General features: G+C 35.7%; 1 protein-coding gene across 6 annotated transcripts in view; it reads right to left on the reverse strand.

Annotated features, from left to right (window-relative positions):
- The window catches only part of LOC148950531 (uncharacterized protein CG43867), a 355,819-nt gene that overhangs the window by 35,351 nt on the left and 293,598 nt on the right, over nucleotides 1-26,870 (reverse strand). For all 6 annotated transcript variants that reach the window (XM_089092459.1, XM_089092457.1, XM_089092460.1 and 3 more), the window contains 4 exons: nucleotides 17,932-18,096; nucleotides 14,373-14,534; nucleotides 12,714-12,887; nucleotides 6,464-6,682 (listed from right to left, as the gene is read on the reverse strand). In XM_089092459.1, the coding sequence (XP_088948585.1) occupies nucleotides 6,464-6,682; nucleotides 12,714-12,887; nucleotides 14,373-14,534; nucleotides 17,932-18,096 (720 nt within the window). The remainder of the gene's footprint in view (nucleotides 1-6,463; nucleotides 6,683-12,713; nucleotides 12,888-14,372; nucleotides 14,535-17,931; nucleotides 18,097-26,870) is intronic.

Raw genomic sequence — 26,870 nt, forward strand, 5'->3', positions numbered from 1 at the left:
AGAAATGAACAAGCAATGTGACTTCTTGATAAAACACTATTGATTTTTACTGTGTGGCTACTTTCATGTAGTAAATCTAATATATCCAATGGTTCGTTCTTTATTAGGTTTATGATACCTATGAAAATTACGTAGTCCCCATTTATTTTCCAGTTAACATGGGCTAGATGTCGTTCTTTACTATTAATTATATTTCTTAACATTGGATGTGATCTCTTACTAGGTTGGTAGCTACCGCTGCAACCCGGATATTGTAAAAAAACAAGAAAAACCCTACGGCTTTTTCTTCTTTGGAATAGTAAGAGACGAACCTCAAAGAATCAGGCAGCTAAATAAGTCGAATATATGCAATGTTGTTCTCTTGTAATAATCGTCTTTTAGTATAAAATATTCAAATAGTTCGTTACCACGAACCGTTTTATTACTATAGGCAACAGATCGTTCTTTAACATAATGTCTTTTAACATTTAAATTTAAAAAGAAACTCGTTTAGTTACCCCCTTGCTAAAATAATGAAGATTATTTGAAAGAATCACAGCGTTCAGTTCCTTTGGACTTGAGTTCATTCTTTACTATAAAATCTTTATATAAAATATTTTAGTTACTATTGGCTAGAGTTTGTTCTTTATTATAAAATATTCACATAGTTATGTGAGGCAGCGTGGCCGAGTGATTTAAGGCGCTGGTTTTAGCCACAAGTCACTTCGGAGGCATGGGTTCGAACCCCACCGCTGACAGTATTTTAGACCAAAGCAAACAAATTACTTGTTTGAGTCATAAATTATAATCTTATTTTATTTACTATGGACTGAAGTTCGTTCTTTACTGTAAATTTCAAAACGTGTTTTTTCATTTTTTGGTTACTATGGGCTCTGGTTCGCTTTTCACTAGGTTGTGCCATCTACAGCAATTATGATTTTTCAAAACATATTTTAAACTTTTAGTTACTATATGCTTCGGTTTGTCTTTCACTTGATTGCAGCTATAGCTACAACCATCATTTAGAGCTCGTTCTTTACTATATAAAAATATTAAACTTTTCAGTTAGTAAAGCCTGAAGTTCATTCTTTATTATAAAATAAATTACAAACAGGAAAAAGCCTACGGCTTTTTCTTCTTTGGAATAGTAAGAGACTATTCTCAAATAATCAGGCAGCTAACTAGGTTTATAGTTTGTTCTTTAACATAAACTTCATTAAGCGGATATTTTAATATATCCTATATGGTCTAGAGGTTGGGATAGCTCTCACCCAGTAGGCTTGAGTTCAATTTCCGTATGGGGAATTTTTACTTATGATGATTTCTTAAGGAACATAATTAAAATTTCTTAATGTAATAAAAATAATTTGTTTTAATTACAAAAAGTTTTTAACCCAATTAATTTCCTTTAAAATGAGCCATTGAACAACTCTCTACGATGTTCCAGTGCCATGCTATCTGTTGAATTACTAACCTATACTATAATTAAGTACTATACAGGGTTTTCGGACAAGGCGGTTCTAATGGTGACTTTTTGTTTTGATCTGTCTCCCTTTTTAGGAGTTATGAGTTTTTATATTTCTTAACATTGGACGTGATCGTCTCTTACTAGGTTGCTAGCTACCGCTGCAACCCGGATTTGCCAAAATAAACCAAATTCCACATTTTTGCAGATAGGAAACTTACATGGCCACCATTTATAATGAACTATATATTTCCTTTATATAATATAACTTTACCACGAACTGTTTTATTGCTTAAAAATCAAATATCTTTGAAAAGACAGCAGTATGAAAAGAGATCAAAAATGCAGTTTTTAGTGGAAAAATTTATTCTGTTTTTAAAATATTTGTTCTAGTTACAAAAGGTTCTTAACCCAATTAATTTCCTTTAAATTGAGCTGTTGAACGACTCTTTACGATGTTCCAGTGCCAAGCTATCGGTAGAAAAGAAAAGAGAGAAAAAAGATACTGTTTTGGCAGAATGCTGTAGCAGCTGCCACTTTTCTTGATTTTCAAGCCAATATATCTCCCTGGCTGTTCAAACCGAATGACAGAAAGTTTCCTATACAGGGGTTTCAGACATGGCGGTTCTAATGGTGTACTTTTTGTTTTGATCTGACTTTTTTTTAGGAGTTATGGGTTTTTATATTTCTTAACATTGGACGTGATTATCTCTTACTAGGTTGCTATCTACCGCTGCAACCCGGATTAACTTTAATAAAACTGTGCAAGCCTATAATATAGTTAAGTTACCTATGTAAGTTAGTATAGGCAAGAAATCGTTGTTTATTGTAAAAATCAAATATCTTTGAAAAGACTGCAGTATGAAAAGACATCAAAATATGCAGTTTTTAGTGGAAAAATTTATTCTCTCTTAAAAATAATTTATTTTAGTTACAACAGATTTTTAACCCAATTAATTTCCTTTAAAATGAGCCATTGAACAACTCCCTACGATGTTCCAGTGCCAAGCTATCTGTGGAAAAGAAAAAAAGAAAAAAAAAAGAAAGAAAGAAAAAAGAAAAAAATATGCCGTTTAGGCAGAATGTTGTAGTAGCTGCCAATTTTCTTGATTTTCAAGCCAATATATTTCCCTTGCTGTTCAAACCAAAGGACAGAAAGTTTCCTATGCAGGGGTTTGGGACAAGGCGGTTCTAATGGTGTACTTTTTGTTTTGATCTGACTCCTTTTTTAGGAGCTCTGGGTTTTTATATTTCTTAACATTGGACTTGATCGTCTCTTACTAGGTTGCTAGCTACCGCTGCAACCCGGATGTTCCAGTGTAATTTAATGTAGAAATGTCGTAAATCAGCCCTCACAAAGTGCTTAGGTGTGATCTACGACTTGGATTGATAGGCTAGTTGAGGTTAGTGGCTTTTTCAAGAAATAATTTCAAAGATCAACGTCAGTGTCTAAAAATGATGTATGATACTACTCATAATTTAGGCATTCATAGGGATTCACATTTACCTCAACTATTGTTGTGGATAACATTCAAAATTACCTGATGTTAATAAGCACATGAAATATTGCTTAACTTCTAGAAGCCCCAGAAGACATACAGATGGGCAAAAACATCTGGGTTTATTATGTACAACAGTTAACTGCCAAAACTCTTTAACAGTAAATACTTATATCCAGTTGAAAGAATAAACTGTATTAAAGCTCACCTGTCTCCTCTTTTTAAGAATCTTTTTGATAATCAGTAAGATGTTTGTCTGTCATGAATTTCTTATCAGGTAATACTTAGTTTCTTTATATATGGTGACCTAAGTCACTATACCGATCTAAAATGGGAATATACAGGCCCCATCTCTTAAAAGCTTGGGCCTTCAGCCTTATACCTTCAACCGATTAATTTATTCAGCCTATTTCCAAACCTAGTAACAGTAAAGAAAAACAATATTTAAAAAGAGGCAAATTAGTCAAATACGTCATCAATAGTAACTAAATACAATATGTATTATTCAAAAATAACTTGCAAATCAAGGATTATAAGAAATAAATATCTTAATATTAAAAAAAAGAAAAAAATTAACAAGCCATCTACTGCGAGCTTTTATTACTACTTCTCCAGGTCATAGAAGGAAATTTGGCTGATAGCAACTACTTTGGTATGAGATGTGTAACGTTTAAAAATTGAAATAATGAATTTTATCAAAACTTCGACAAATAGAATGGTTTTTCCTTAATACCTTTTTAGTTTGTGCTTGGGCACGTTCAGACCAATCTTATATGTTTTATATATGTATATATATATATATATATATATATATATATATATATATATATATATATATATATATATATATATATATATATATATATATATATATATATATATATATATATATATATATATATATATATATATATATATATATAAATATATATATATATTTATATATGTATATATTGCAAGAACGATCTTTCTTTGTCTTATTAGAATACGCATAACTTGATTTGTTTATATACAGAAAGGGCATTATAACTAAAACGCTTAACTATTGTGAAAAAAACAAAAAACAAAAACAAAACAAACATGCCACGAATTTAACAAAAACGAAAAAAAGGGATACAAAAACATCAATGAAATTATTATTTGAGCAGTTAGGATCACTCTTTATGATTAATGGCGTGAATTCTCAGAAATTAAAGAGGGAACGTATTTTTCAATATCTAGGGGGCGGGAAGGGGGTAAATTTGTCATTTTTTCACTTTTCCCAATGAAAATACCAAGAAAAGGATTCATCAATGAAAATGCGGAAAAAATTATATTTCAAAATCTCGAGGGGGAGGAAGAATCTAAGGGGTACACAGAACCCCCCTCCCCCTTCGAGTTGACGCCACCGATTACGATTCCACTAAATTTTTCCATCATGTTTAGTAGCTTGTCTAGCAACAGCAAAATCTGAATGAGCGACTACAAAATTTGGAACAAATTGAGAATTATTGGACCACAGAGCCAGATGAAGCAAGTTGTTCATAAAATTAAAAACTAAAAAAATTAAAAACTAAAAAAACTAAAAACTAAAATTAAAAACTAAAAAAACATAAAATTAAAAACATTTTACATTATATTTTGTCAGTTTTATTGGGCAGTTTCAAGAAGAGTATGACGTACAATATGAGAGGGAAAAGAACGTATATCACAGTTTGCAAGATGCAATGGAGGCATAAGAGGCTTAAATTCAACCTCTTATTTGCTACAGAAGTTTGTGGGTGTAGTGTACTGATAATTCTTTGGGCAAACTCAGAAAAACAAGGTGAAGTTGCCAGTGGCTCGAGATGTCAAACGCACAATATCATGTAACATACAGTACCATAATGTGAATCTGAGCAGTGAAAGTCGCCTCATAAAAAAGTTGCAAGTTTTCTTGAATAAAACATATATCAGTTCAGTTCAGTTTTATTTACACCCCCCCCCCCCAAAAAAAAAAAAAATTAAAATGCTAGTACCCTCCCCAAAAAAAGTACAAAAAAAAAAACGTTTGCGACCGGACGGGTACACCTAACTAACTTTTTACTATTAATAACTAAACACAATGAGAGAGAGAGAAAACGAAAAACACAGTAAAAGATTACCAGTCTCTCATCAACTCATAATAATAATGATTAAAAAAAAATAACTAGGAGCGTCGACCAAACAAATACTTTTTAAACTTACGCTTAAACAAACCCAGGTCCTCAGCCGCCCAAATGCTCTCAGGAATAGAGTTCCAGACACTAGTTCCTGAAAATCTAATAGGGAAGCCGGCCCTGGTTCCACTTTGTTGTGGGACGATGAAATCACTGGCATGACGCGTTTCATAATGATGAGAAGACCTATTGTCACTAAAATAATAATAAAAGATCGCGGGACACCTACACCAAGCCCTTGCAACTTATTGAAACAAGCAGCAGTGTTATGCGAACATTCGACATACCCGCCAAAAAGAGGGGTAGTTTCATTTTGAAGACCCTGAACACGTTTAAAATTTGAATAAACAGCTGAGAAAAATAAAAAACTTTAAAAACACATTATTGATTACAAAAAAAAGAAATCGTGAACAAATTAAATGAGGCCGAATAATACATCAGATATTCATATAACCGGCGAGTTATGCACACGTTAAAAACCAGACAACTAGCTTAACTGTTCAAACGTAAAACTAAAGACAGTAGAGAGAATTAAAAGGATATAATCAATTACAAAATTGGGATTGTATTAATAAATGAATAAAAACAACAAAACAGAGTCAAAAGTAAGTATAAAATGGTACTTTAAGTTTCTTTGGGTGTGGTATTTTAAATTTCAAGTGAGTGTGCCACTTGTGAAACACAATGTTATATTTCTTAGATAGAAGCCTATTCGCGTATACTTAATTACCATTAAAAAAAAAAATCTTGGCCAATTTTTCAAACAATTGTATTTGCTTTCGTTAAAATATTTGTCTTAGGCACGAAAAATTCAAAATTCAAGGAAGAAAAGATCGCGGGTTGCACAAGCGGCTCATTAGTCTAGAAAATAGACTTTCAGATCTGGAGAAAAAATAATTTCTAAAAGAGAAAATCGCTGTTAATTTCCGTTAGAAATGGGGAGGGGACGAGTTGTCAACACGAGGAGGGGGGATATTTAGCAAGAGTAAAATAATGGTAGATTATATGGGAAATATTAGTGATTATTCAGATATCGGAAGAATATAGCATTTTAAGGGATAAGAGTGAGCAACCCTGATGTCTCCAAATACATAAGTGCATAGAATCTGGCCCAATGGTATAGAAAATAGAATCTGGCTCAACAGTGTCGAAGATAGCACTTAAACTCTGGAAGAAAATAACTCCTAAAAGAAAGAATTTCTAGTTCTTCTCAGGGAAAAATGGTCAACTATTGGTCAATTATTGGCAATGACCTTAAACTGTTATTAGAAACTTGGGACCGAATTATTAAATAGGCTGACAACCTCATTTAACCCACATTTATAATTTCTCAAAATTCATACCTTGAATAATTTAATCGCTTCATAGTTTAAAGAATCCGAAGGGAGCGTAGATAAAGGGTTGCTGATTGGATCTTTTGAAAAAAGAAGGAGAGGGTGTTTCCAAACCATTGAAGTTGGGTCGCCATCTACTTCCATAAGTCGTTGAATTAATTGCTCAAATTGTGTTCCTTCATGTGAGTTTGCTCCTGATACAACTGTCAGATTATACAGCCATGTATCCTAAAAATAGAAAATTGTCACTTGTTTCATTGTAGGGATGTTATACTAGTTTTGAGGTTATCCACGCCATTTTTAGAATCAAAACATCCCAAAAACAAAAGAAAAGGTTGTTTTCCTTATGATAGAGAGTAAAAATGTATAATTGTTTTACTTGCATAGCTCGCCGTTCGCGGAGGAAATAAAATTGGCTTCTGAATTGCTCTGCTAACAAGATACTTAAAAAAATGAATGAAAAAAACAAACTAAAAAAGCAGCATATCCAATAAATTTTACAAAAATAAAAAATTCTTTTCATACATTACACTCGTCAATTTATTTATAACTGACAGAAAGCTTAAAAAAAAGGAAAAAAAAAGAGTTTAACAGAACATGATTACAAGATACAATAGCTTTGTTTTATATGATTCACAAATTACATTAAAAAAATAGTCTAACAGAAAAAGAAAGAACAACATGAAAAAGTGAAAAAAAATCCTTAATTTGAGGGACAGACATCAACTAAAGTCTGGAAGATTCTTCTCAAATCAGATTCCACATACATATTATTGACTATTTGAATACGCATTACTATACTCGCTTTAATAAAGAAATGCTTTCTAAAAGTTGAATTAAAAACGATAAATTTACACCGCTTGCCAGGGCAACGGACGAAAACATGACCTATACGAGAATACACCTTTATCGTTTCAGTAATTAAATTCTACGTCAATAACTTTGGCAGGTCGTAAGAAATCTGCACCCTAAGAAGTTCTTAAAAGGCGAGAGGAGAAGAACTATTTCCTTGAAATGAAATACTAATAAAAATACTAATACTAAAAACACTAATAACAATCTTAGGCCATCTAAAAATTTTACAATAGATCTAACCGGACGTTAAATCGAAAAGTAGAAAGCTTCTGAAAGCAGATAAAATAGTAATTAATAATGGATTTTGATTTTTTGTTTGTTTGTGTGTTCTAAAATTGGAATTTTTCTTTTTTCTGAATCACGTGAATCCCTAATATCTTTCTTACTTAAATCAATCTAGTTAACGTCTATGAAAGAGATTACAAAACATAAAACTAACAGAAACTAGATTTGTATTGTTTAGGCAACGCGAAGTGTTGCATCGACCTTCAATCGGCTTCACCGACAAATGTGAGCAAAAAAAAAAAGAAAAAGGAAAATGAATAAAAATAAAAATACAAAAAACCAAACAAATTACAGAAAAAAACAAAAAAAAAAAAAAAAAAAAAAAAAAAAAACAATAGAAAAATAGTATAGTTCGATACCGCTTATATGGGTATACAAAATATCTAAACGTGAGAAAAATACACATATATTGTTCGAACTCACTTCATCCTTTGTGCAGCAGACATTTCGTGCAGACATTTTAAAATATAAAACGTTCGTACATGTACAAGAAAAAACTCCTGGGCACGCCCCTCCCCTATAACAGAGCTAAAAGGAACCCAAAAACTTTTCACAATTGGCTTATGACTTACATACATAAGAACTCGCGCTAAAAGGACCCCAAAGCAGAAGGAAAACTAGAAAATGAGGGGTTTTACAAAACAGGCTCAAGAAATGCCCAGAAAAGGGCAAAGTTCCATGCCACTTCGTATCGAAGAGGTTTTCGTAGAAATTTGGGAGGAGGCTTATTTGAAGTCGAAAGCTCTACTGTCCCTTTTTAAGGGCATAAAGGAATTTGGTCAACCAGCCTCCCTCTCGGGTCCTTTTCTGCTCCTCATCCACCCCGTATGTCTCGCGATAATGGATCAAAATTTTGGAATAGTGATTTTTTTTTTTTCAAAAACGTCGAAAGGTCTAATAAGTATACTTCAAGGGTTGATATTGTCCTCACAGCCCCAGGGCATTGCCTCGAAACTGTTTAAAATACCCATTTCTCACAGATCGACTATAGTAGAAAAGTTGGACTTGCTTGGTCTTGATTCAGCTAGGAGCTCTTACGGGTTGTTCGCTAGACCAAGATCCCCGGAATTTCTTTTATTTTGTTTCTTCTTCATCAATTAAACGCTGTAGGTATTGACCCATCTTTTCAATTTCCCTGTTGTATTTTTTTTTTTTGAATAAAAAAAAGCACATTAAAAAAAAAAAAAAAATGGTATAGTATAAGTATTTTTATATTTCATACAATTATTTATAGGAAAAGAAAAGGAAGGCCGAAGAAAGGGCGACCGAGGAAGCCGAAGAAACAAAAGCTTGCAGGGGCTGAAGACCAGAATTGCCAAAGATAGCAAGCAAAGCGGACGGAAGGAGATGATGTAGTTACACGGGGCCGCTTTATTTCCAAAAATTATTTAATGCCTCGCTATATTTGCGAAAGGCGTAGGTCCGACCCCATTATCAACAGACTTTGGCCAAAGTCACAAGACTGTCATTACGAGGGACGATCAACCCCCCCCCCCCCCCGCGCAATATTTAACTCGGTTTTATTGCTATTTTGTCAGAATACTTTGCGTAACACAGTACTTATGCTAGTGGACTATATATGTTCTCCTTTATTAATATAACTAAAAAATCTTTTTCCACAAAAACAGTTTTCAAAAAAAGTAAAGAACTCTATTAAACTAAAAATTAACAAAAATAGAACCAAATAATTTACAAAGCATACAGCTACCACAAATCAGTATCAATAAATAGATGAAACATAAAACAAACAGACATTAAAATGAATTACAGAGTCAAACTCAAAACGAGCAGAAATTAATATGAGTAGGGTTCTAAACCCCACTGCTTTCTAAAATCCAGAATATAATTTGTACTTTACTGGAACAAATTCAAATGAACTTACTGAAAAAAATGTGCATTGTCAGTTTATTATACATATGCTGAAATTTATTCCTTAAAATCTTAATTAATTTTCGATTTCTTAAAGTTATAAAAATGAAAACATTTAAAAGATTTTTTCAGTAAAGCACAAGTTATATTCTGGCTTTTAGAAAGCATAGGGGTTTAGAACCCTACTTATATTAATTTCTGTTCGTTTTGAGTTTGACTCTGTTATTCCTTTCAATTTCTGTTTGTTTTGGGTTTCATTTATTTATTGATACTGATTTGAGGTAGTTACATGCATGTTGGTTTATTTGATTCTATTTTTGTTTATTTTTGGTTTAATAGAGTTCTTTCCTTTTTTTGAAAAACCTATTTTGTGGAAAAAGTTTTTTTTAATTAATTTCTCTTCGTTTTATATTGACATAGTCTTTTTTCAGGGAAAAGGACTGAACCTCTTTTTTTGGTCGCTTTTGACTATTAATAAGGGCACTAGCCCTCTCAATCCCCAATTGAATGAGACCTTTTTGAAGTTTCTATGACAACGCTTTCTATAAAAAAAACTTTTATGCCCCAGGGTATAACTTACAACCTTTTCACTGGGGGCTGTGAGGGGTTGTCATCCTCAAAGACATAATTTCTGGACCTTTGAACTACATTGAACAAAATGGCTATCTAAAAACTTTGATTAAATGTGTTCCGGGAAATGATGGACATGAGAGGGGGGTTAGTTGCCTTCCAGTCACTTTCGACTATTAAAAAGGGTACTAGCCCTTCCAATTTCCAATCGAATGAGCCCTTTTTGAAGTTTCTACGACATCACTTTCTATAAAAACCTTATATGCCCCAAGGGCATAACTTACAACCCTCGCCCTGAGGGTTGTGGGGGGATTGTCAACCTCAAAGACCTAATTTCCAGAACTTTAAACTACGCTGAACAAAATGACTATCTCAAAATTTTGATTGGATGTGTTTGGGAAATGATGGACGTGAGAGGGGGTTAGTTGCCCTTCAATCACTTTCGACTATTAAATAGGCACTTTCCCTTTCAATTTCAAATACAATGAGCCCCTTTTGAAGTTTCTACAACAGCGCTTTCTATAAAAACCTTATATGCCCCGCGGGGATAGCTGACAACGCTTACCACGAGGGCTGTGGGGGGGGGGAGCCTCATCCTTAACGACCTAATTCCCAGAACTTTCAACTACATTGAAAAAAATGGCTATCTAAAAATTTTGATTGGATGTGTTTGGGGAAATGGTAGGCGTGAGAGAGGGGTTAGTTACCCTCCAGTCACTTTCTACTATTAAAAAGGTCAGTAGTCCTTTCAATTTCCAATCGAATGAGCCCTTTTTGAAGTCTCTACGACAACCCTTTCTATAAAAACCTTATACCCTCCAGGGCATGACTTACATGTCCTGAGGGCTGTGGGGAGGGGGTTGTCATCCTCAAAGACCTAATTTCCAGAACTTTTAACTATTTTGAACAATATGGTTATCTCAAAATTTTGATCGGATGTGTTTAGGGAAATGGTGGGCGTGAGAGGGAGTTAGTCGCCCTCCAATCACTTTCGACTTTTAAAAAGGGCACTAGCCCTTTCAATTTCCAATCGAATGAGCACTTTTTGAAGTTTTTGCCACAACACTTCTATAAAAACCTTATATGCCCGGGCATAACTTACAACCCTTGCCCGGAGGGTTGTAGGAGGGGGGTTGTCAGCCTCAAAGACCTAATTTCCAGAACTTTAAACTACGTTGAACAAAATGGCTATTTCAAAATGTTGATTGGATGTATTTGGGGATATGGATGGCGTGACAGGGGGGTTAGTTGCCCTCCAATGACTTTTGACTATTAAAAAGGGCACTAGCCTTTTCAATTTCCAATTGAATGAGCCCTTTTTGAAGTTTCTAGACAAAACACTTTCTATAAAAAACCATATATGCCCCCAGGGCATAACTTACAACCCTTGCCCTGAGGGCTGTGGGGGAGGTGTCATTTTCAAAGACATAATTTCCAGAATTTTCAACTATGTTGAAAAAAATGGCTAAATGGCAACTACATTGAAAAAAATGGGGGTTAGTTGCCCTCCAATCACTTTCGACTATTAAAAAGGGCAGTAGACCTTTCAATTTCCAATTGAATGAGCCCTTTTTGAAGTTTCCACGACAACACTATCTATAAAACCTTATATGCCCCCAGGGCATAACTTATAACCCTTGCCCCGAGGGCTGTGAAGGGGTTATCATTCTCAAAGACCTAATTTCCAGAACCTTAAACTACGTTGAACAACCTGGATATCTCAAAATTTTGATTGCATGTATTTGGGGAAATGGTGGGCGTGAGAGGGGGTTAGTTGCCCTCCAATCATTTTCAAGTATTAAAAAGGGCACTAGTCCCTTTAATTGCCAATCGAATGAGCCCCTTTTGAAATTTTTACGACAAAGCTTTCTATAAAAAACCTTATATACCCCCAGGGGATAACTTAAAATCCTTGCCCTGAGGGCTGTGGGGGGGGGTGTCATCCTTAATGACCTAATTTCTAGATGTTTAAAAATACGTTGAACAAAATTTCTATCTCAAAATTTTGATTGGATGTGTTTGGAGAAATGGTGGGCGTGAGAGGGGAGTTAGTTGCCCTCCAATCACTTTTGACTATAAAAAAGAGCAGTAGCCCTTTGAATTTCTATTCGAATGAGCCCTTTTTTAAGTTTTTACCACAACGCTTTCTATAAAACCTTATACGCCCCCAGGGCATAACTTCAACCCTTGCCCTGAGGGCTCTGGGGGGATTGTCCTCCTCAAAGACATAACTTAAAGATCTTTCAACTACGTTGAAGAAAATGGCTATCTCAAAATTTTGATTCGATGTGTTTGGGGAAATGGTGGGCGTGGAAGGAGTCTTAGTTGCCTTCCAATCACTTTCGACTATTAAAAAGAGCACAAGCCCTTCCAATTTCCAATCAAATGAGTCATTTTCGAAATTTCTACGACAACTCTTCCGATACGAAGTGCCCTGGTCTAAAAGAAAAAAATTAAATAAATTGTGCCAACATCGTTCTTTACTTAGGCAGCGCTATTGCGCTGCCTATGATATAGCTCTGCTTCATTGCTATTTTTGTCTTAAACCCTTTCCGTGTCTTAGAACCCAATCAAGTTGACTACATATGACCTGTGGGCCATGCATATGTTATAGTGTCATATTTCAAAAGTTAACCAATTTAGAAATCACTAAAATTAAAGTATTAATTGTTTAAATTACCTTTTCTTGTTTGGATGGTAGCAGAAGGTACGTAGGATCTTGCTGCAAAGGGAAAATGCCAATGGTAAACTCAGACTTCTCCCCTCCATTTTCAGTCCCGTCACTATCGGAATCAGACAGACTTTCAACTTCTGCCACTTTAGCTTCTCTCATATTTATCTGACCTTGTGGAGTCTGAAAACAAAAGAATTCATAACATAGGAATTATTTCTGGCATTAAGGAATTACCTATCCTGATTTAGGGATTAACTATCCATCTTCCCAGGATGGTAATTAGGATAAGTCATCTCACTTATTGATAATTAGCCTGGAATGATTCAGCAACCTGATAAGCTGACGCATTGGCAAACACTCTTCCTCGACCCCATCCTTTTCGAAGTCCCAAAATTTTCTAACTGGTCAATGACTACTTAGTAGTAATATTATCAAGGCTAACTCTCTTCGTCGATCCAAAGGACAGACCAAAACCACCTCAGTTGCTCTTACATGATATATGTGCTGAGGATTTGCTCCCTTCATCTATGAGAATCTGCGTTGGCACCTCATCGACATGCTTCATTCCTCAATGTAAAATGCTCCTATAATATATTCATCCTTGATGCCTCATATATCTTCAGTGCCCATCTTCAGATAGATTAGTGTTCGGTGCTCACAAATGCCTTCTGATGTTTTACTCTCAAATACATTCTAAAGCTGAGTGAAAATACCTTGTCCTTTTCCTAATATACTTTCTAAATCTTCTCTGCAGCCTCCGTACTCAGTTAGGACATTTCGCCAGTAAAACGACTAATCTATTTTTTCGAAATTTCATTACCTATCTTCAGAGCAAGTTGAGTAGCATATATTACCTAAGATGGACTTCTTTACATTTATTTATTCACACCTTGTTCATTAAGAATATCATAGACGCGTCCTCTAAGCGTCTGCATCGTCCATGTCAGACATCACTTTAACTTCTTACTGTAATCTTACACCATTAACTACAGTTTAAAACAAAACAATACCTCAGGTAGATCCAGATGAAAGTGGAAAAGACAAAACCCTGTTTCACACAGAATTCTACTAAGAACTAGCCACTAATCTACTTTTACTGCTGATTTACTACTGTCACAGTATGTGCTAATTATTTCGACAATCTTATCTGGAATTCCATACAGAAGAAGGTCTTTTAGTATTCCTTGTCTATCTATTGAATAAGAAATCCGTTCATAATCAATTATACTAAACAAAATTGATATCTGTAAATGCAAAAATTTTGCCCAGCATAACTACTCACCTATATTCTAGGACTTGTATATAAATTCTAAGAAATTCTTAAATAAATTCCGAAAACTGAATTATGTTGTCCAAACTTCAAGCAATTTTATAAATGATTTACATTTAAGACAATTTTAACTAGACTGTCAATCTCTGCTCATTCGAGAAAAAAGACCGTTTACACTGAACATATAATGACTCTTGATGTTATGAATATAGAAGCAAAATTTGAATAGATATTACTTGTTAAAGAAAGTCATATTCTCATCCCTTTGTGCTGATTCTCTCCCCTTAAATATAGCCTGATCAAACTCTTCCTTCTTCACTTAGACTTGATCGTCCTCTCTTCATCTGAGATAAAAACCTCTTTAGAAGCAAAAATCAGTATATGAATTTACATACCTGGTCATTAGGCGATTTGAAATAGATGAAAGTCTTTCCTATAAGAAGACACCAGCAACGCTTGGAATGACCTTGCTTCACCTTGATTATCCAGCCTTGAAGAGTGGGCTTTGCACCTTCAGCACTAAGAAGTAATTTGGTTGTATGCCGACGCACCACATTCTAAAAAAAGCACCATTATTTTTTCTTTTAAGCTAAATACATCAGGTTGATGTTTATATGCATGCTCTATAACAAATTAAAAAGACTATGTCACTTGACTCGTAGGCAAAATAGCATGCACCTTTATCAGCACGCGCATAATAGACATGTGTACCTCTCCACTCCCCCCTCCCCCATAAAAAGGATAAAAAAACGATGTACTAATTAAATAAGAACCAAGAGCAGATTATAAGACAGCAACGCATTGTCAAACGCGTTATCACTCTAGTTTTTTAACAATAGTGGTAAAGTGTAACGCTTTTGTGAATACTGGGAAAAGAAGAAATGCAGAACAACTTAAGAGTAAAAAAAACCTTAGCTAGGTGAGATATAACGCAGCATGTGTAAGGGCATCTGATGATCTTATATTTTTGTTTAGTTTTTTACAACTTCTATATCTATATCGCGAAAGCAGTCCAAAATTCTATCACTTTACACGCTGACTAGGATCTCTAGAGAGAAATAGAGAAATTTCCCCCTGAGAGGAATTACGATAACGTTCGACTGTAGTTCTGTCTACGTTTCAATTACATGATAAAAGCCCTGTATGCTCCTTCTGGCCCTTGCACAGGGAGTTTTGAGGCAGGTCATCTCAATATGTTTAGAAATTGCTCCTTTACTTTCCTATTATCTGCAAATCATTCAAGTATGTTCTGCATTTCTCCTAATTTGTGCCCCTCTCCCCATCGACAACCCCGAAACAAAATTTGCGAACATGATTGCTTTTGGCACTAGCGTTTTAACCTTTTCTCTACTTTTTTTTTTATATTCAATTGAGCACTACGACAAAACGTATGCCACAGATTTCTCTAAGTCCATTAGGGTCATGCTAAAACACTCATGTTCAGATATTTCTCCAGTAATCTACATAAATTAATCGAATTTCTGACTGATTTTTGAAAAAAGGAGGAATACCAAACCTTATGCGCCTTCCTTTAGGCAATAGTCCCAGTATCTAATACCTATAATTAATTGGACGGGAACATTATGTTTTACAGCAAAAGCAGTCTTTGATTACTAGAACAAAGCATAGGATGTCAGTTGTTAAGCGAGGATCTGAGATGTGGGAGACGGAAAAGTTGATCATGGTATACAAGACATTTGCCAAAAGTACTCAAAATTATTTTTGGGAGGCACTTATTTGAGTTATTCCTTACCAAACATTATTTGAAAAAAACTACGTTTTCTAAAGAGTTAAAGAGGCTGAGTTACAAGGTCGAACCTTAAAACGTACAGGGATTAAGAGGCACAGTTGGGGGCTGCCGCCCCCAAACCCCCGCTTTCGCAGCCTTTAAATAAAAAAAAAGTTTTTTAAACTGAAAGTAAGGAGCGACATTAAATCTTAAAACGAACAGAAATTATTCCGTATATGAAAGGGGCTGTGCCCTTCTCAACGCCTCGCTCTTTAAGCTAAAGTTTTTATTGTTTAAAAAAAACAATTGTGAGAAAGTCAAACTTTAGCGTAAAGAGCGAGGCGTTGAGGAGGGCACAGGCCCTTTCATATACGGAATAATTTCTGTTCGTTTTAAGTTTTAATGTCGCTCCTTACTTTCAGTTTAAAAAACTTTTTTTATTTATTTAAAGGCTGCGAAAGCGGGGGTTTGGGGGCGGCAGCCCCCCAACTGTGCCTCTTAATCCCTGTACGTTTTAAGGTTCGACCTTGTAACTCAGCCTCTTTAACTCTTTAGAAAACGTAGTTTTTTTCAAATAATTTCTGCACGTTTTTGTACAGTTTATTACTTATTATTGCTTGACTAACTGTTAGCTGATTTGACAGCTTGCGGGCTTGCGGGCTCTTATAGGAAAACGAGCCCGTGTTTTCGCGGGCTCTTATAGGAAAACGAGGTTTTTCGTAAATGTAAATTCGGGGGATAATGTTTTCGGTCTGAAAATATCAAAAGGCCCTAACAGGTCGAATTCTGCTTCGAATGAGTCCTCATTCACCCGGATCAGTTGCCAACTGTGGCCTGTAGGCGTGGATAACAAAAAAAAGAGAAATGAACTTTAAGTGGCTATATTTGGTTTTTTGAAAACAGGAAAGGAGCGATCGGATTGAGCTGAAATTTTGAGGATAAGCTCCCAGGCCCTAGGAAAACTTAACCTCTAAATTTCAGCCCAATCGGACAACTTTAAAGGGGGGCTGTGGTGGGAGGGTCGAAACTTCCGGCCCAGTTTACCTCATGAAGATAAAGTCGGAGGAGGATGAAATTTTGCACGCTTAGTTTGAGCATGGGCTACAAAATGCGATCACCGCCGTCTCTCTGCGACCTCTAGGACCTGAAATCGCTTAACATTGTGGTGGGTCGCCTCTTTATAGAGGCAAAAGTGTGCCTCCTTGAAAGTGATGTTCAAAAATAGGGTTTAGTCCCTCCGACTAGGCAAGGTCAGTTGGCAGAAAGGTTAAGACTATTAAAAGACGTTTCACGGATGGAGGATGATAATTTTCCAAAAATAGAGCTTTTTGGCAATCTAGCTGGGGCCAAACTAACCAAAGAACGTCCCCAAATGTGGTGGGAAGAGGCCACAATTAAATATTTAAAGGATGTGAGAGCTTCATTAAAGGGATGTCAGAAGTGAAGCCCCAAACAGTCAGGTATACGAAGATGTTGCAGGGCTGTGTTGGTCTTCGAACCTTACAGCTATGACGGTATTTGTAGGTTTAGTAATAATCAAGCTATCTACCACACCCTTTATTTTGGGGAGCAATAGATGAAAGAATTATAATGCCTAATTTTACTAGAATTTATAGATAATTTGTTTTTGGCAAGAACCGACATTACAAATGAGAAATAACAATAATAAAATCACGATAAAAAATTTAGATAATTTTTATTCGAAATAATATGTCATTTTTTTGGGGGTGGGGGGGATGAAAAAATCATCCATTTGCTTGGATAACTTCGCAAGAACTCCATTAGTGGCTGAAAATCACCCGTGTTCTTTTTTTAATTATTATTATTTTACTTTGTTCTTAATTTTTATGTCGTACATCAAGATGAAATTTTGATTAAACTGAAAGCAATCTTTAAAAATACAATAAATAAAGCTTTGCTAATAAGAATGAAGAAATAACCTTAATATTACATAGTAGTTAGCTATAAAGAGGAATTAAAATGGATTATTACCCATAGGTCTATTGTGACTTAACTTCATTCTTTCTGATACCTTCGCCACATTAAAATCAGAAATTAAACTGAATACAAAACAATCAAACGAATGTCGAGAGCGGCGCTAAAACTTCTTGTTCTTGTTCTATGTGAAAAGTTCTTGTTCTATGTGAATGAAACCTGCTGAAGTTCTCCAGCATGAGAACTCCAAATGTCATTTGAAAAAAGAAAATGAAAAAATAGCTATCTACCTGGAGAACTTTCACCCAATCTTCCATGGTAGTTGATGAATCAGCAGTGAAATAATGAACTTTGGATCCAGAATCGATTTCAAAGGTCGAGGCTCCATCAGCTCGAAGAATACGACAATTCTCATCTAATTTAATTTGTCCCTGAGGTTTTCTGTTGGTATCATGCTAAAAAAAAAGAGGATATGAGTTGACCAAAAAGCTACATTTCCAACTAAGGACAAAACAACAGTCTAACATAAAGTCAAGAGGATAAAATTGATAGCGCATAGCATAACGAAACGTAAACAACCATAATGACATATCCGGGTTGCAGCGGTAGCTAGCAACCTAGTCAGAGACGATCACGTACAGTGTTAAGAAATATAATAACCCATAACTCCTAAAAGTAGAGTCAGATCAAAACAAAAAGTACACCATTAGAACCACCTTGTCCGAAACCCCCTATATAGGAAACTTTCTGTCCCTTGACTTGAACAGCCAGGGAAATATATTGGCTTGAAAATCAAGAAAAGTGGCAGCTACTACAGCAAAAAGCCAATTCACATAGAACAAAGAACAGATCAGATCAGACCGAGAACAGATCAGATCAGACCGATAACAGCTCAGATCAGACCGAGAATTACATAAAGGTAATCAAACAGTTCATGGTAACGAACTGTATAGTAAGAGCGACTCGTCTCAATGGTAACCGAATATTTAGCAAGGATCCTTTTAAACAAAGGGCAAAATATAACTCTCTAAGATATTCATTATAATAATTTAAGATATTTGAAATTTATAAAAAATTAGAACCCCGATAACAGAAGGGTGTAAAACTTAGCAGGCAAGTTTCCAGGCACGGCGCGGGATTGAACCTCACAACCCATCATTGGCAGAAGCAAGTCCACTAGACCGTACCTGGGTATCTGATAGAGTTGTTTTAAAACTTTGTGTTGATTCAAAAAATCTTAACTTACAAATTAATTACTTTATGTTGTCTTTTTTGGTTCAAAGCTTCCTTTGTTAAATTTGAAGGAATTTAGCTACTTATGTCTAAAAGCCCCCCCCCCCCACCCTCAAGAATTGAAGTTAGGTTAATCCTAATGAAATATACCAAAATATGACAAAAACATAAGACTTTAGTAACAAAATTATGGAAACTACATCATATGGAAATCAGGAGAACTATGGAAATCAGGCCCCGCAGAACGCATTATATTAAATGGTTTCTAATCTAACCAATATACCAACTAAAATATTTAATTAAATATACCTAAATTGTAATTTATCTCTCTCACGCTAAGCTGATTATCACCAAGTACATACTGAAATCAAACAGTTCGTAGTAACGAACTTTAAGTAAGGAGCAACCCAGGTCAATAGTAACCCAAACTCTAAAAAGCGAAATTTTGATACCAATAGATATATTAAAAGAATTGAATTATTATGCTGATTTCAAATATATTAGTTTCATTAAGCTTAGTATTACTCATAAATGAGTTTAAATTACTGACATAGATAAGAAATAGACATACCTTTAGAGTGGTTCCATTGCAACTAAACCACTATGTAACTGAACCCCATTTAACTGAACCCTCGTACAACTCAACCACTGTGTAACTCAATCCTATTTAACTGAACCCCCGTGCAACTCAACCCCTTTGCAACTGAACCACCGAGCAAATGAACCTCTGTGCAACCGAACCCTCGTGCAATTGAACAACCGTAACCAGTTTTTTTTTTTAGCATTCTACACATATGAGGCAATATCATTGGGTAGAACAAAAATTCTGCTGATTTTGGGGTTTTTATTTTATTCTTTACTTTAACAATAACAGCGTAGACCAGAAATATTCCCAGAAATCAAGAGGGATTAGATATTAACTTTACATTTTTGATAAGTTTTTTATCTCCCCCCCTAAAGCAAATAACCCTCAAACAAAAGTCCTGAATTCGGCCCTGTAGAGTATACATCAATCTCTACCTCCACTCTCTCCTTGTCTCCTTCTTAGAACTAATCCTGTATTTATCTAAAGGCTCAACGGCAGTTATGATCTTTTGGTATTAAAATGCACCCTTTGGCGCATCTCCCTTCCTCCCTAGCTAGCCAAAACATTCCTAAGGTCTATACAAATTTAACTGTCTTGAGTAAATTCCCTGTTGTTTTACAATTCCAAAATTTCAATATAAGGGCTTTAAACCTTTACAATAGGGTTCTGTAAACTTTCTTTGTTCACTTCTCTGTGGATTATCTACTTCTCTGTACAGTGAGGCTTCTTCTCTTTAGGGCCTTATGGTAGCGTTGGCCTATTATCTGGGTTCTACCGGTGGAGGATGTCTAGAACCTCTAACCATCACATAGATTATGTTTAGAGTATAAAGTGTTTATTTATACATATAATACAGTGAATGTACATATGGCGAGAACAGATACAGAATTCGAACTGACTCAAATAATCTAAATTGGTAACTTATATTCAGCACAATCTGCAGATACATATACACATCCGGGCATTTGACAGAACTGTAAACTTCTGATAAAGAGAATTTGGGTTGGGTTGTTGACCATTGAGTTTCTTCCAGATAGGAAATATTATTGCTTTATTCTAAGAAGTGGGGTTGTTGATTGTTGATAATTTACAATGTTTGTATTTTAGATAGTGGGGTTATTCTGGGTTCAAGTGACTTTGGGAAGGATTATACATATGAATTTCTGACATATACTTAGAATTTTAATTTTTGGTTTTCACAAAGATAAACATTTTTCAAATTTTTAAGGTTTTTCCCGGGGGTTTAAAAGATATTTTTTTTTCCCAAAAAAAAAAAACGATTCTATATACTCAAAAAATGGTTCACTTAACAAGAACATAAAATAAAAAAACTGCACTAAAACTGAATCAACACGACAAAAAAAAATATTTTTCCAATTGTCACTGACATTTCACTTTATATTGTCATACTAAGTTCACATAAAATTCGCGTAGCTACACCTAATATAAAAATTTGCACATCGTCAGAATATCTTTTAAAAAAAATTAAATTTGAACAGAACACTTGAACAAAAATGATAATCTTCGATAGAAACACAATAAGATTTTCTTTTACTTTCCTTTTACCAAAGCTTTAATTCTTTTTTTTCCAAATTATTCGGTTATTTTACTATCCATAAGATATCAAAAGGAAGTAAATACATCATTTGAAAAAGGTTGGTCGAACAACTTTCGCTGTTCATTTTTATCTTTCTATTTTTCCTATTTCAAAGAAAGCATTTCTCCTGTCCAGTTAATCAGCATAAAAACCAGCTACATCCTCATTTTGAATGAACAACAATTCCCAACACCGTTTGTACTGCAATAAGATACTAATCTCTACAATCATCTTGCTCTACTTATCTATAATTGTTTCAATACTCTCTATAATAACCTGGAGGTTTATTTCTTGTTTTCCTATTGCTTCTCCTAAGACTACTTGATTCTCCACTCGAGCCTGCCTTAACCTCTTGTTGATTGTTGATAATTTACAATGTTTGTATTTTAGATAGTGGGGTTATTCTGGGTTCAAGTGACTTTGGGAAGGATTATACATACGAATTTCTGACATATACTTAGAATTTTAATTATTGGTTTTCACCAAGAAAAACCTATTTCCAAAGTTTACAGTTCTATGATTGTTTTGGCCCTGAGAGCTGTGGGGGGAGTGAAATCTTAACAAAGACATAATTACTGGACCTTTCAACTTCGCTGTACAAAATTACTTTATCAAAATTCTGATTGGATATATTTGGGAAAATGATGGGCACTGTGGGGGGGGGGCTGGTTGTCCTCCAATCACTTTCAACTCTTAACAAGGACACTAAAACTTCCGACTTCCAATCCAAAGAGCTCCCTCTCTCTCCATAAAAAACCTTGTATGCCACCAGGGCATAATTTACAAACCTTGCCTGAGGGCTGTTGGGGGGGGGGGGACTTAATATCTTCAAAGACGTAGTTATTGGACCTTATAACTACGTTAAATAAAATGAATATCTCAAAATTTTGATTGGATGTGTTTGGAGAAATGATGGGCATAGGAGGGGGGGGGGGCTAATCGCTCTCCAATCACTTTCGACTTTTAAAAAAGGCACTAGCCCTCTCACTTTACAATCGAATGAATTCTTTTTGAAGTTTTTATAAAAAAAAAATACATTGTGCCCACATCGCTCTTTACTTAGGCAGTTTATGGCCTATATCTGAAGTGTATACGACCACCCTTTCCATAAAAATCTTAAATGTTAACAAAGGGAAACTAATATAACTTATAGCCCTTGCCCTGATGGTCGTGGGGGGGCATCCCCAAAGACATAATTACCGGACCTGACAAAATGGCCACCTCAAAATTTTGATTGGATATGTTTGGGGAAATAATGGACGAGGGGAGGGGACCGGTTGCCCTTCAATCACTTTTGACCATTAAACAGGGCACTAGATCTTTCAATTTCCAATTCAATGAGCCCCCTCTGAAGTCTATGCGACCACCTTTTCCGTAAAAACCTTATATATGCACCTGGGCATAACTTACAACGTTCACCATGAGGGCTCTGGGAAGGGGTTATTCTTCTAAGAAATAATTACTGGACCTTTCAACTCCGCGACCTTTCAAATTGGCTATCTCAGAATTTTGATTGAGCGTGTTTGGTGAAATGATGGGCATGGGGAGGGGGTTGGCTGCCCTTCAATCACTGTTGACTATTAAAGAGGGCACCAGCCCTTTCAATTTCCAATCAAATGAGCCCCCTTCGAAGTTTATGCTACCACCCCTTCCATAAAAACCTTATATGCCCCTGGAGCATAACTTACAACCCTTGCCATGAGGGGTCTTAGGGGGTTTTAATCTTCAAAGACATAATACTGGATTTTTAGCTACCCTAAACAAATCGCTTCTTTTTTCTCCCGCTACTGCCAAAAATTTCATAACAGCACTTGGAGTCTTTTCTTCATTAAAATGAGATTCTCGATTTCTTCTACTTTTCTAAAATATCTATGGTTGCTTGAATCTTCGTTCAAACAATTCAAACAAATAGGATTTCACAACAATTCAAGATCTGATTTTCACTGTAATTGGTAGGTGTAAGAGCTATTGCTGAGACTTTGATAGTTGCAAGCTAGAGTTTTTTTTTTTTTTTTTTTTTTTTTTTTTTTTTTTTTTTTTTTTTTTTTTTTGGCAGGAGAAAAACACGGCCAATAGTGTCCAAAAATTTAAAACACTTTTTGGAAAAAAAAACTGTCTTTGATTTCAATTAATATTAATGGAAGAAGTATGCTGTGAAAATTTTTTTACGGAATTTCGAAAAATACCCTGAAAACCCTCACAAATGATGTCAGAATTGAAACGGAAATTTCTTCACTGGAGTTGCCGTTTTCAAAATCCACAGAGGGAAGTTACAGCCCTCTACCTTGAACAACAAGCAAAATCCCTCTTCCCTCCACTATGTCCTATTTTTAGCATTGTTTTTTTCTTTTTTGTCACCGTTAACAAGGAACTGAAAAAACATACCTAACTGTTTCACGGCTCAATTGAAAGACTGTTACAATATCTAGTGCCTTTTGTAATTAACGAAAGTTACCATTGTAATAAAATATAATTTTGACTTACCCTCCAGAATTCCGGGAAGTTTCGCCTTAATACCATCACCCTTTTGGACAAAGACAAAATTAAACCTCCCGCCTATCCCCAGTGATAAATCCTTCCTGACAACAAAGAGCGCTTTGTATACTACGCAATCCTTGTCCCGCGGCTGTGGGGGGCTTTGCATCCCCGGAGGTCCAGCTATGAGACATTTTGACGTTTTTAAAATGTCGAATAGTGTTTTGGGGAGAAGGTATTCAAAAACAAAAGGGAGACTTGTTGCCTTCCGACCAGTATTCGTCATACCTTGAAAGTTTCAACTTAATACACTCAGCAGCTCCGTAGATATTGCTGATATACGCTAATACCAACCAGCATGCACACAGCGTGTTTTAATTGCGGCCAATATTCCTCTCAACCTTTCTTTAAAGTTTCACTTAAATACCAAAACATTTTTTGGAGACGGGATCAAACATACCCCCTTTTCCAAATAAAGGGCCTTATATAAAAAACGTAAACAATGGGCATCGAGTATAACTTTGAGCAAATTTACAATGAGAATAATTTAAGGAAAAAACTACAGTTAAAATGGCGTGCCAAACCACAATTATTTTTTGTTTGTTTATATTTAGCAAGGATCCTTTTAAACAAAGGGCAAAATATGACTCTGAGATATTCATTATAATAATATAAAATATTTGAAATTTATACAAAAATTATTTCCCTTACTTATTAATGAAAACTTCCCAGGCACCGTGCGGGATCGAACCTTACAACTGGCGATAACCAGAAGCGAGCCCTTCCACTACACCATACCTGGGTATCTCATTTAGTTATTTTAAAACGTTTTGTTGATTCAAAGTCTCTTTTCAACGGTACTCTTTACCTGTCAGAGCCCGAAGAACCCGGAACTTCACATACAGTATATGTTTGCTATGTTCATATCCAAGCTGATTAGTTCTTCACACAAAGCTGTCATGTTGAAGCTTTCCACAGCTATTAGCAAAAATCCCAATACCTTCCATAAAAAAATTAATGTGTGTGTCGATTGTCTAGTAAACATAAGCTAGATATGTGTACAAGACGTTTTTTTCTTGTGTAGGGCTCAGTTTTATTCTTGTGTAGAAGACACTGCATTTACTCCTCATATTGTTGCAAGCATTTGTAGAGTGTGGAATATCCGCAAGTTTAGTATCATCAGCACTTGCAATGTATTTTATTTTTTACAGTTGGTGGGGTAAGGCTTACGGAAGGACAAGAGTGTGGGAGAAACAGCATTTGAGTACACGCGTAGACGCATGGAATATAAAGCCACAAAATCATGATACTTTTAAAAATTTACTGCCGTGGTGTCACTTTCGACTAAGTCCTAGACTAGAGAATAGTTGGGCTGTCAGAAGTCTTTTGACGTTAATAGGTTACACTAAGTATTAAGATGTGAGACGTTCAAAGACATATTTGGTGGATATGCGAAGGCGTGCTTCAGGTTGTATCCTTTTCTAAAAGGGCTGTGACATCTTGTTATGGGGCTAACAAAGATTAGGACTTGAAAAAAGGTTGCGATCCCATGGTCAAAAGTAGGTAATGTATTTTCTGCGTGCTATCATAGGCAGCGGGCTAGCACTGCCTAAGTAAAGAACGATGTGGGCACAATGTTTTGTTTTTTGGTTCTTTATACCCGGGCACTTCGTATCGAAGGAGTTGTCGTAAAAACTTCGAAAAGGGCTCATTCGATTGGAAACTGGAGGGCCTAATGCCCTTTTTAATAGTCGAAAGTGAATGGAGGGCAACTAACCCCCCCACGCCCTTCATTCCCCCAAACACATCCAATCAAAATTTTGAGATAGCCATTTCGTTCAGCGTAGTTGATTTCCAAATAGAAAATATGTTTTTGAGGAGGACTATCCCCCACAACCCTCAGGGCAAGGGTTTTAAGTTATGCCCCGGGGGCATATAAGGTTTTTTACAGAAGACGCTGTCGTAGAAACTTCAAAACAGGCTCGTTCGATTGGAAATTCAAAGGGACAGTACCCTTTTTAATAATCGAAAGTGATTGGAGGGCAACGCCCCCCCCCCATGCCCATCATTCCCCCAAATACATCCAATCAAAATTTTGAAATAGCCATTTTGTTCAGCGAAGTTGATTTCCAGATAGAAAATATGTTTTTGAGGAGGACAATCCCCCACAACCCTCAGGGCAAGGGTTTTAAGTTATGCCCAGGGGGGCATATAAGGTTTTTATAGAAGGCGGTGTCGTAGAAACTTCAAAAAAGGCTCATTCGATTGGAAATTCAAAGGGCTAGTACCCTTTTTAATAATCTAAAGTGATTGGAGGGCGACTAGCCCCCCCACCCCCTTCCTTCCCCCAAACACATCCGATAAAAATTTTGAGATAGCCATTTTGTTCAGCGTAGTTGATTTGCAGATAGAAAACATATTTTTGAGGAGGACACATCCACCTCAGGGCAAGGATTATAAGTTATGCCCTGGGGGCATATAAGGTTTTTTATTGAAATCTTTGTCACAGAAACTTAAAAAAGAGCTTATTTGATTTGAAATTCAAAGGACTAGTACCCTTTTTAGTAGTCGAAAGTGATTTAAGGCAACTACCTTTTCCCCAAACACATAGCATCAACATTTTTAGAATTCCATTTTGTTCAGCGTGGTTGAAAGTCTTGGAACTGGGGCCCTTAAGGATGACAACCCCTCCCCCCACAGACCCCGGGGCACTGGTTTTAAAAAACGCTCTGGGGGCCTCAAAGGTTTTTATAGAAATTGTTGTTGCAGAAACTTCAAAAGGCCTCATTCAATTGGAAATTGAAAGGGCTAGTGCCTTTTTTAATAGTTGAAAGTGATTGGATAGCGACTAACGCCCTTCTCACGCCCACCATTTTCCCAAACACATTGAATTAAAATTTTGAGATATCCATTTTGTTCAACGTAGTTGAAAGTTCGGAAAATTTTGTCTTTTAGGATGATAATCCCCTCAGAGCCCTCAGTGCAAAGATTGTAAGTTATGCCCTGGGGGCATGTAAAGTTTTTATTGAAATCGTTGTCGTAAAAACTTCAAAAGGGCTCATTCGATTGGAAATTCAAAGGGCTAGTACCCTTTTTTATAGTCGAAAGTGATTGGAGGGCAACTAGCCCCCCCCCACGCCCATCATTCCCCCAAACAACTTCAATCAAACTTTTTAGATAACCCCTTTGTTCAGCGTAGTTGATTTTCAGATAGAAAAAATGTTTTTGAGGAGGACGCTCCCCCACAACCCTCAGGGCAAGGGTTTTAAGTTATGCCCTGGGGGAATATAAGGTTTTTATAGAAGGTGTTGTCGTAGAAACTTCGAAAAGGGCTCATT

Source organism: Artemia sp. Qi Xiang Cuo, chromosome 7 (genome assembly GCF_049724085.1).
Source record: "Artemia sp. Qi Xiang Cuo chromosome 7, ASM4972408v1, whole genome shotgun sequence".
Taxonomy (NCBI): domain Eukaryota; kingdom Metazoa; phylum Arthropoda; class Branchiopoda; order Anostraca; family Artemiidae; genus Artemia; species Artemia sp. Qi Xiang Cuo.